Source organism: Gopherus flavomarginatus, chromosome 1, assembly GCF_025201925.1.
Source record: "Gopherus flavomarginatus isolate rGopFla2 chromosome 1, rGopFla2.mat.asm, whole genome shotgun sequence".
NCBI lineage: Eukaryota > Metazoa > Chordata > Testudines > Testudinidae > Gopherus > Gopherus flavomarginatus.
In genome coordinates, this window is record NC_066617.1 from 22,614,786 (window position 1) to 22,627,088 (window position 12,303).

The 12,303-nt window shown below is 42.6% G+C and overlaps 1 protein-coding gene across 4 annotated transcripts in view; it reads left to right on the plus strand.

The window, feature by feature from the left end:
• CACNA2D1 (calcium voltage-gated channel auxiliary subunit alpha2delta 1) overlaps positions 1 to 12,303 on the plus strand; it is a 613,296-nt gene that overhangs the window by 274,149 nt on the left and 326,844 nt on the right. For all 4 annotated transcript variants that reach the window (XM_050936798.1, XM_050936799.1, XM_050936801.1 and 1 more), the window contains exon 4: positions 6,032 to 6,076. In XM_050936798.1, coding sequence (XP_050792755.1) covers positions 6,032 to 6,076 — 45 coding nt within the window. The remainder of the gene's footprint in view (positions 1 to 6,031; positions 6,077 to 12,303) is intronic.

Consider the following 12,303-nt stretch of genomic DNA (forward strand, 5'->3'; position numbering starts at 1 on the left):
AGCTGTAGCGCCCCCGCCGAATAGACCTTGCGGTCCAGGAGGTCCATCCGTCTTGCCTCCTTCAACTTGGGCGCTGGGGCCTCTGGACCATGGCGCTCCCTGTCGTTCACCGACTGGACCACAAGTGAGCAGGGTGTCGGGTGAATGTACAGGTATTCATGGCCCTTCGAGGGGGCCATGTACTTCCTTTCCACCCCTCGAGCGGTCAGAGGGATGGAGACCGGTGACTGCCAGATAGTAGCTGTGCTGGCCTGGATAGTTTTGATAAAGGGCAGGGCCACTCTGGTGGGCGCATCGGCGGAGAGGATGCTCAGCACCGGGTCCTCGATTTCAGAGACCTCCTCTGCTTGTAAGTCCAGGTTCTGTGCCACACGTCGGAGGAGGTCCTGGTGTGCCCTAAGATCTAGTGGGGGAGGGCTGGAGGACGAGGTACCCGCCACTGCCTCATCTGGTGAAGACGACAAGGAAACCCCCGGCAACTGAGTGTCCACGGGGGGTTCTATCTGGGGCTGCACCTCCGTCACTGGAGGGAGCTCTGGGTCCTGGTGGCTGGACCTGCCGTCTGCTTCCGGGGAGGGAGCAGGTCTAGACACCGTCGCCTCCGGTGGCCTGCGTTCCGCCGCAGGGCAGGGGGTAATGTGTTGTGGACCCTGGGCTTGGCGATACGCCCATGGGGTCCAAAACCCCCACTGTTGAGGCCCTCGTTCCTGTGGTGGAGGGTCCTGAAATAAGGCCGAGTGTCTGTCCTGGCCGAAGGCATAGGCGCTGTCCGCCTGAGAGGACACAGATGGTTCCCTGGAAGGCCACAGAGGCGCTGAGCCTGTTTGATAGGCGTCTCTGTATGCCGACTCCGACGCTGTCCTCGGTGCCGAGGATTGGTGCCGCGACCCGCATCGGTGCCGGGATCGGGCCCGGGGAACGGCGTGGTAGCCGGTGCCGGGATCGGGCCCGGGAACGGCGTGGTAGCCGGTGCCGGGAGCGGGACCGCGATCTTCGATCAGCGCGGTGCCGGGATTGCAGTGGGGACCGGGACCTGCCACCGACGCGGTGCTGGGAGGTCGACCGGGATCGGGACCTACCACCGGCTCGGTGCCGGGAGGTCGACCGCGGAGCCGAACGTTGAGGTGAACAGCTCCTAGAGTCTTGGTGCCGGCGGTAAGAGGAGCCAGACCGGGACCGTGCAGATACTGATCGGTACCGCGAGTGCGACCGGTACCGGGACTGCGAGCGGTGCCACGAGCGTTCACGTCTCCGGGGCAATCGGTGCCGGGACTCTGAGGACAGCGCTCTTAGCATTGGTTTGCCTCTGGAGGTTACCCGTCCCGGGGGTGCCGTCTGAGGCTGCGATGGCTCCGTTAGCGCTATCAAGTCCCGTGCCAAGGCAAAGGTCTCCGACGTAGATGGGACTAACAGCTCGACCCCTGATCTCAAGGGGGAGTTAGGAGGGGCTGGACTCGACGGACCTTCCGGACCCGGAGTTGGCAGCAGCCCTGCAGACGGTGCCGCGGCCAAGGTAAGTGCCGGGCGTTCCACTTGGGCCTGCCTCGATGGTGTTGCAGACGCCGAGGGTCGTGGATCTGCTCCCGGTGCCGGGGATGGTCGGTGCCGGGGAGTCTTGCCGGTGCCGGCGCGGTCCGGTGCCGGAGTAGAAGTGACCGGCTGCGCCGCCGGTGCTGGAGTCAGTGCCGCTTCCATTAGGAGAGCGCGGAGTCTTTGAGCCCTCTCCTTCTTTGTGAGAGGCTTAAACCCCTTGCATATACGGCACTTCTCACTTATGTGTGATTCCCCCAGGCACTTGAGGCACGCGTTGTGGGGATCACTAGTCGGCATCGGCTTCTTGCATGCCAAGCCCGGCGAGCCAGGCATGAGCCCGGTGCCGGGCGCCGGGAAGGGCAACGGCCCACCCGCAAACAAGTTAAACAACTATATGTAATACACAACTAACTAATATACTATCAAACTATCTATGAACTATTTACAACTATGACTATGAACAGAGTACAGGAGAGCTAGGTACGTGGAGGACAGCAAGCCGCACTCCATAGTTCCAGCAACCGACATGGCGGTAAGAAGGAACTGAGGAGCGGGCGGGCCGGCAGGGGTATATATCTAGTGCCATAGTGGCGCCACTCTAGGGGGCGACCTGCTGGCCCACAGGAGTTGCTAAGGTAAAAAGTTTCCGGCAAATGTGCACGCGCGGTGCGTACACCTACCTGGAATGGATATGAGCAATCACTCGAAGAAGAACTTCTGCTTCTTTCAACTCTGCACAAACTACGTGCTAAACTACCTCCTATTTTGGAACCATCAGGTTATGAGACTGACCTCACAGCACATTAAATGTTGGAGGATGTTGTGTAGCTTGTTGGATAACTTGTTCCCCATTAAGGGCTAGAGAGAGACTTGTGGCAGCTTCAGCCCAGGTCAGTGTGGGGATGCTGACCCATCCCTCCTCAGGTGACCGGAAGAGAGGGAAGACTATTGAAGTCCACACTGGTTCAGGAAAAGCGCCCTTTTCCCTTGAGCAGGCTGAGTAGCACACACATCCCACCCATGGGACCAGGTTTGTCATGATCCAGTGTGAGCATTACATGTCATCGCTCCTGTCTTAGTGGGCTGGGAAGAAATTACTTTCCTCGCTGCCGTATTGGACAAGACAAAGGGGGCAGGGAAGGGTGTTCTTTTTCCCCACAGCAAGTTGAGGGCTTAGTTGGGATGAATGGTGAAATGTGGGTTAGGCTGTGATGTCCCAGCTCATTATATAAGTGTGGGGTGAATGTCCAGCACAGGTACTCCATAGGGAAGGGATACAGTTATCAGATAAAATGGATTGGTAAAGGATTTCAAGAATGTGTTCTCTAAAGGAGCAGAAACGGGGTTGGCGCTCCTATGACTAGTATGTCAGGAAGTCAACTCCCTGCTCTTTTATAGCCCCCACCTCCAGCTCTCATTTGAGGTTGCAAGGTCCCAGCAGTGGGTTGGCTGAGGGAGGGTTGACAACCTATACCCTATAACTGGGGTATATAAAAAATAATGATACTCCGACTGAGGCTCACAAGCCACAAGTGGATCTTTAATGTGTCTCTTGTGGCTCTTTGCAGCACATAATAATTAAAACACTGTTTGATTTAATTATTAACCAGTCTAAGTTATTAACCAATCAGGATGCTTTTACAGTTGTAGTTGATAAAATAATACTTGCTCAGTCATTTTGCTGAGAGAATAATTATATACAGCGAGAGAGAGACATAAATAAAACAATGGATTCCCACTACTGTGGCTCTTTTGGGTAATGTTGATCACTAAGTTGGCTCCTGAATGACTAAGGTCTTCAAAGATGTAAATGATTATGCAGTTTTGAAATAATGTTGTGGCCTAATTAAACCACATCCAGTGTCTCCTGTCCTCGTTCTGGCATAGCCAGAAAACGATCAACATACTCATAATTAGCTTTGATTTCCAATGGTAAAAGGAATTTCCTCATATATCTGTGCATGTGATGAGCTGTGAGTTTTGCACCCCCTTATAGTAGCTCTATCTGTGTTGCATTTCTCTAGTTTGTGTAGTATCATTATCTCTATTTGAGAGATGGCAAAAGTGCCGTGAAATGGCTTCATCCAAGTACACAAAGCACGGTGACTTTATTATCATCAAAAATTGTGTTTAGCCTAGAACTTCAGAATTGCTGTACTCACAGTTAGTCCTCTTCAAATGAATCTCGCATGTTATATTTATATGAGGGAAAAGGTGTATCTTTCTTCCTTTTAGATTCCAGGTTCTGCAAATTTTCACTCATGTGAATAGGCTGGGTTACTCATATGAATAAGATGTATGCTTGTGAATAAGGGTTTGCATTTTAGTTCTTTTCATACACTTTATATATATATAAAAATACATTTCTGTAAAAGAACCATTGATGTAGAAATATACTTGGTTTATATAAGAACATAACGGCCGTAGTGTGTAAGATCAATTGGTCCACCTGTCCTCCAACAGTTGCCAATGCCAGGTGCTTCAGAGGGAATGAACAGAACAGGTAATCATCAAGTGATCCATCTCGTGTTGCCCATTCTGGCAATCAGAGAGTAGGGAACACTTCAGAGCATGGTTTTGAATTCAGCTAATAGCCATTTATGGGCCTATTCTCTGTGAACTTACGTAGTTCTTTTTTGAACCCTGTTGTAGTCTTTGCCTTCACAACATCCTCTAGCAAGGAGTTCCACAGGTTCACTGTGTGTTGTGTGAAGAAATAATTCCTTGTGTTTGTTTTAAACCTGCTGCCTATTAATTTAATTTGGTGACCCCTAGTGTGTTATGAGAAGGCGTAAATAACACTTCCTTATTTACTTTCTCCACGTCAATCATGATTTTATAGACCTCTGTCATGCCCCCTTTAGTAGTCTCTTTTCTAAGCTGATAAGTCCTTGTCTTATTAATCTCTTCTCGTATGAAAGCTTTTCCCTAATTCTAATCATTTTGTTGTCCTTTTCTGAACCTTTTCCAATTCCTATATATACATATATTTTGAGATGTGGAAACCATATCTGCATGCAGTATTCAAGATGTGGGCATACCATGAATTTATATAGAGGCAATGTGATATTTTCTGTCTTGTTATTGATCCTAATAATTCCCAACATTGTTAACCTTTTTGACTGCCACTTTTTTTTTTTCAATAGGGAGATATACCTGTCTCATAGAAGTAGAAGGGACCTTGAAAGGTCATTGAGTCCAGTCCAGTCCCCTGCCTTCACAGCAGGACCAAGTACCATCCCTCACAGATTTTTGCCCCAGATCCCTAAATGGATTGAACTCACAACGTTGGGTTTAGTATGCCAATGCTCAAACTACTGAGCTATCCGTCCCCACTGAGTGGATGTTATCAGAGAACTATCCACAGTGACTCCAAGATCTTTTTCTTAAGTGGTAACAGGCTAATTTAGACCCCATCATTCTATATGTATAGTTGGGATTATGTTTTCCAATGTGCAGTATTTTGCATTTATCAAGACTGAATTTCATCTGCCATTTTGTTGCCCAGTCACCCAGTTTTGTGAGCCCAGTCTTGGGCTACTGTTTCACTTAGTTATCAATTATTGCATGAAAGAAAGCTGAGAGAGTAAGAGTTCAAATATATACTTGTAAAATTGGTTATTTAATATAAATAGGATTAAAAATACAAATGACAATATGTTTGGAGGTTGATCTTTGGCAATAATGATTGCCTTGTTATTTAGGCTCTGATACAAGCAAAATACTTAAGCAGACACAGTGTATTGGTGAGCAATGTCCACATTACAGAATTCTTCAGGACTGATAGATGTACCACAGAAATAACTGATTTTTTTTATGGTAAAATTTCCCAATTTTTAACCCTCTCAAGAAATCAGTAAATCAAGATTCAGAATGATATTGTAGCATTAGTTAACGTTACGTTAGTTCACGGCTCTGTTAGATTTAGAATGTTACAATTCATCCACTGGAGCATTACATTCTGTTATATGCCACAACAATTAGATTGTCCTTCTGATGCCTAGTCCCAGGGCTTATTTTTACTACCCAACATGAAGAATGAAATCTCTGCAAGAAAGACTTAATAACCCACTTACCTTTGTAAAGTTAGTGAGTTATCATGTCTATTGCCTGATAGGTTGTTTTGTTGCATATATTATCTCTTTAGGTGGTGAATTCTTCATCTATCTTTAAAACAAATAGCTCTCATAAGTCTTCCATTAGCAGGTTTTCTCCCCACCATAGCTTATACTCTTCAAGTTGTTGTTGATATACCTTTTATAAATTTTCAGGAAAGGAGTGCTAAATAAATGACATTTCTCTGTTGTATCTGTTGGTTCACAAAGAAGACAAAACTAAGGAAGGGCCTGATCTTGCTGGAAATTAACAGGGGTGTTCACAAAATTCAGGATCAACCCTTAAATGTATATATTCAAGTTTACTTTAGGTCGTGGACCTCTGTATTCATCATCATTTTTCAATTAATGGAATGATTTTTCTTTTCTTTTTTTCCATGCAGAATAATGAAATCATCTATTACAATGCAAAAGATGATCAGAACGATGTAAGTAATATGTTATCTTCTTGTTTTATCTGCAAACTGTAGGCTGCTTAAATTATCAGAAAATTGAAAAGGGTATTAAAAATTCTCAAGGTGTTAAATGGACATTTTCAGCTAATTCTGGGAAATATTTTGGATTTCTGGACATGCACACCAAGTTTGATAGACTGCTAGGTTGCATTTTGTGTTTGTTTATTAGGGTTACATTTTCCCTCATTAGGCCTTCTGAGTTATTAATGAGGGAATGTGCTTGGGAAGATAACCCTTTCACCATAGCATTGCCTATGTATGGAATCAAACTATAAAATCTGAATTACTATACTATAGAATCAAGAACAAAAATTCAAGAACAGCAGGAAAAGACCATGAAAAAGCCTGCTCTTGTGAGATCCCTAGCCCAATTTTGCAGACTTAAGTGGTCAGATTCTCCTTTGCATCATTGAACCCTGTGTAGTCATTTACAGCAGTGAAAAGTTAGTAGAAAATGGATATACATTAAAAACAGTAGCAATTTGCATCTCTTTTGCATTGATGCAAATGACTAAAAGGTGCAGGGCAATGGAGAATCTGGCCCAAGAAGAGTAAATTATATATGATTTCCCACCATGACTTTAAATATTAAACATCTTTCTGTCTCTTGGGAGGAATGGACGTTATCTTCTTCAGCTGAGATAATAGCTGCCTTTTTTATTATAGATTTAATTTATAAAGGAATGGCAAAGGTACTGCAATATATTAATCAGATGGATCAACATGCTGCATTTGCACTCTGTAATCAAGTATTGCTAAAAGATTGATGGCATCACTATAAAACTTGATGCTATTGCTGTAAGGTAAATAAATAAGATACATAGATCATGTCAAACAAAACTATTTAAGTTGCTTATGTCAGATATGGGTGTTCAGCTGGGATGCAGGCACAGAAAGTTTGTTCACAAGGAACCCAAACCCACAGAATGAAATCTTCAAACTTAGGTGCCTGAAGATAAATCTATAGTTCAGCACCTAAGTAAAAGTGATGTGAGTTTGAAAGATGCTGAGTACCTACCCTGTTGAATTCTATGCAGTTTTCAGGTGTTCTGCATTTCTGAAAACAGGCCACTTCTCTTAAAGGGCCTAATTATGCAGTTAGATTCTAAATGTGTACATCCACGTTTGAGCGGTTTGGGCATAAAATAGTATTGAGAGGTTCTTTGAGGCATCTTTTTTTTGTAGGAATGGTCAAAATAGGCTAGGCACAGCTGCAGTGCAACCACCACTCAGCAATTTATATCTTTGTCAGTTCAGAGCTCCTGTAGGTTTTCTCCCCTTTTTAAATTTTTCCCAGAAAAGACATTTTATTCTTCTAGGTTCCTTGCTCCTTCCAGCTTGTTTGCATTGCTATAGACTCATTTCCTTTCTGGAACTCTGCAGACATTGACACCAGAAGACAATAATAATAGCAGCTGTCAGTCGGTTACGGAGAATTTGTCAGTAAATAAGAAAAAAACTTAATGTGATGGCAACAGCACAGCATGTAATTCCAAAAACCAGCACCAATAAAAGTTATTATTTTGAACACTATTCTATTTCTGAACAAATTAAACATTTGAAGCCCTTGGTCTTCAGTCAGGTATTCCAGCATTTCCCAGAGTTATAGCTTTAGAGGATTTTTTTCAAAGCAAAAGTCCGTAATATTTGAGCCTGGTTGGCTGGTCTCAGTCCTTGTAAATTTGGTGGTTTTTATTTACCACATGTACCCTGAGAGAAATTCAGGCAGTTGGCAAAAGTGAAGAGCAGTAATTTAGGTCTAATGTAATTCTTAGGACTTTTGTTTAGGTTAAGGTCAAGTTCCCTAGATGCAGTGGTTAATTAGATTAATTATATAATGCGTTGAAAAGGAAGAAATTAAACTGGGCAGCACCATAGAATGGTCCGTATGCTTTGCATTGATAATATTGTAGTGTCCTCAGATGCTTTGGAGAAGAATGCAATATAAGTACTAGCTAGCTAGGTAAAACACAACATCTCATTCTGATTGAGTTGGGTATATTTACATAGTCATGTGCTGACACAGTTCATTGCGCTTCCTCCTTTCATAATAATTCATATTTCTAAAGGTAGAAGTGACGGAAAGCAGGGATATTTTCTCTTTTAGTTTTTTTTTCTTCAGATTTAAGAAAACAATGTGAATGAACAAAGAATTACACTTCAAGAAGCCATTGGATTTTAAAGTCTCTGGTTGCTTTGAGAAATGTTTTTTGTCTCTGCCAGATCAGTGTTTGTAACTGGCATGATCAGAAGCTGCTTGGCTGCCTTTGAAACTAGTGTTCTGACTCCGCAGATGCCACTAATGACATTCCCATGAGTTCTGGTTAGTCCCTGACAATTTAGGTCATCTTCACATTTCACTGCCACTGATACTTATTCAGTGTATCCACTAAGTGCTGGACATGCTCATCGTGGATAAATTCCTGTAATGCCTTTCTTTCTTCAGCATTCATCAAAGGCGAAGCTTTCATGTTGGCACTAACCTTTAAAGCAGCAGTGCACTCACTGGTTGTAAACAAACAGTAGAAGACTTATTTACATTAGCATATACAGTACGTGAAAAGAAAACATAGGTAGCAAACGTAATACAAGAAGGCCAATATATTCGAGAGTGACTGATTTTGTGTGCCTGACTTGACACCTTAAAGGGGCCTGATTTTTCAGAAAGTGCTAAGCACCCACCTCTGAATATCTGTCTCCTTTAAGAAGTCTCAATTTGGGCACACACAATCGCTAGTCACTTTTGAAAACCTTGGCCTACATATTTTTTTTTAAATGCAGTAAATTTAGATCTTCTTTGTCTAGGGAGGTGTGATCTACTTGAATGAGTGCAGGGGTTAGGGACCAGAGATCTTCTGAGTTGTTAATCCCAGCACTGGCTCTGACTGTGTGGCCTTGAACTAGTTGCATAACCACTTTACCTTGGTTTCCTCATCTGTAAAATGAGGATAAAATTTTTCTCGTGGGATGCTCTGGATGGATTAAGCATTTTTTGCAGAGTGCTTTGTGCAAAGTTTATATATATATATATATATATATATATCTATATATATATATATATATATATATATATATATATATATATATAAAATACTATTATAAATTCTCAAAAAACTACCTGAAAAGAGTGAATGATGAACATAAGATTGACCAGAAATCTGGTTATCGAGATAGCAGCAAATCTGTTCAACTAGATGTTTTAATCTGAAATATGTACACTCAAAAGAAGCTCAGGAGACCTTTCTTCAATTTCTGTCTCACTGATTTCTAGTTAAATTCTAATGTGCAAACTCACTGAGTTGAGGTCCTACTTCAGCTAACTCCTCTCCTCCAGACCTCTTACTGTAGAATAGTATCCCCCTACCCATCCCCAGCCTAGCTCTATTGTTCCTACTTTTTCACATTTTGTGGGTACCTGACATTTAGATGGGGCTATTGCAGTGTACTGAGTTAGCCTTCCAGTAGTTTGGAATTAAACTGGAGTGCAAGACACTGCTCCTAGAGTAAAGACTGTGTGTATCTATTGAAAGAAAGGAAAATAATCTCAGCAAGCACTGGCACTTTCTGAAGTTTAGATAAACGTTCTGTCTCAGAGCAAGCAGAAAGGAGTCACAATGAAGAAGTGCATCATTACCAGCCTTGATTAACTAAAGTCTTAGATCTATAGTGCATGTCCCTGCTTGGAGCCTGTCTGAAACTTGCTTACTGTGGTAACTCTTGTGGTCTTCAGTTCACTTGACTTGCCTAATTCCTAGATCCCTCTATTCTTGAAGCAAGGGGAAATTTGTTTACTCTGGTCTTCAATTCAACTGTCTTACCCACTCCATTAGAGGATTTTGTTGATGTTGTACAACCAAACTGTCTTGAACATTCTGATCAGCCTGCTCAGACCCTTCACTTATTTGGTTGACTATTGGTTTTTCCAAAGAGATCATTTTGTATTTATCTCCATAAATTTTGTTAATTCAGGACAGCCTTTGTTCCACATAGATTCAATGTTGATACATTGTTGTTTTCTTCTTTGCGCTCAGCTAAACTATCACTGTTATACAGATACTCAAGTTTATATATCCTGACTTTTCAATCTCCAATAAATGAGTCTTAATACGATCACCTTTTCTTGTAAGCCCTTTCAACCTAATTTGGTTCTTGCCTCTACCTGCCTCTTCCTCCCCAACATCATCACATTTGTGGAAGTTACTGAATTACCAAGATTGAACAGTCATTCTCAATTGTTCAGCCACAGCTCAGATGACAGCAGTGAAAGTGTTCCCAGAGTGTCCCACCAATATGTCTTTACACTGAACTGGGACCACTGAGATTGAAAGGGTTATTCAGTTTCTCTGTGATGTCAATAAGGATGTCAGTTATTGGCGGATTGTGTCTGCGATGTGAACACATGTATACAAGGAACTGGAATAAGATGCAACTCACAGAGGCACTTAATATCCATCAGTTGTTTGCTGCTAACCGAGATCAGACTTTACCCAGTGACCTAGACATGAAGAGCTGTGTATTTTAGCACATATTCCTGATTATTTTACTCCCACAGCCTGTTTGCCTTTTCTGTTCTTTACTTGCTTGCTGAGATCATCTTGTTCTATGCTAGTGGTGATCGAATATTGGTTCATCCTAACCTTTGCAAATTCCAAGTCTGAAATTTATGCACCATTGCAAAGTCCTTTAAATAGTGCAAAGTTATCTAGTCCAGGAGTATATTCAGTTTGTAGTTCGTATTAGATTCCATCTATACATACACACACCAGAATCCAAAAAACCCCAAAATCTTTATTTAGTATGATGAATTGTTGTTTGTTTATATAATGTGTTATATATAGTGTGCATATATAGCATGCTAGATGCTTAACTTCAACTTCAGATTGTCTGTAAAGTCTAGTTGCAAGTGCTTTTCAGTGCAAATTACAGTAATTATTTAGGGACAGTAAGGAAAAAAATAAAAAATGAAATAAATGAAAGTTGTGTCTGCCATCTGGCTGTTTCATTTGTGTTATTTTATAGAACAGTAGTTGTAGAGACAGTACATAAGCATTGCTGGAAAATTCTACATTTAGATACTGTTGTATATAATTTTTTGAAAATCAGCACTCATTTTGCTCAGTGGATTTGTATTAGAGCCATATGTAATTCTTTATAGATCTATTACACTACATGCTCCTGAAAATAACGTAGTTGTATGTCTGCCAATCCATCTGCCCATGTTCCTCGAGCCTAAAGAATATTAAGAAGTTTGCTCTAGAAAACTCTTCTCTGATGTCTTATTGAAAAGGAGATATGATTGGGAAGGAAGAATGGCTTTGTTGTTAAGGTACTGACAAGAGACTCAAACAGATCAAGTCCTCGGTGTGCTACAGACTTTTTTTTAACTAGGAAAATTATTTCACCTCAATGCCTCACTTCCATCTATAAAATGTGGAGAATAATATGTCCTTCTTACCACCCTTTGTCTCCCTCATCTGTTTACATTGTAAGGGCTATGGGAAAAGGACTGTCTTTTACTATGTGTTTGCAATGCCTAGCATAATGGGGCTGATCTTGGTTGAGGCCTATACCGTAATACAAATACAGTACCTCCGCACTTAACGTTGTAGTTATGTTCCTGAAAAGTGCGACTTTAAGCAAAATGATGTTATGCAAATCCAATTTCCCCATAATAATTAATGTAAATGAGGGGGTTAGGTTCCAGGGAATTTTTTTCATCAAACAAAAGACACGCTCTCGATAGATAGATCGATAGATATATACACACACACAGTATAAGTTTTAAATAAACAATTTAATACTTGTACACAGCGATGATGATTGGAGGCTTGGTTGAGGTGGAGGAGTCAGAGGGTGAGATATTTCCCAGGGAATGCATTACTGCTAAATGATGAACTAACAATTGGCTGAGCCCTCAAGGGTTAACTCTCACACTCTACAACAGTGGTCGCCAAAGTGGGGTGCATGCACCCCAGGGCATGAACAAGACGATCCATTGGGGGGCATGGCGGGAGGAGTGCCGCTGGAGCAAAAGTGTGGCAGGAGGAGCATCATCGGAGGGGAAAAAAAAGAAAGGGGTGGCCGGAGGAGGGAGGGAGGGAGTGGGGAAGCTGTCCCTCCCCCGCCCCCACTCCCACCCCGGCCAGGCAGGGCCACCCGGAATGCAGGGGCTTTAGGGGGATACAGGGCCCTGGGCTAAG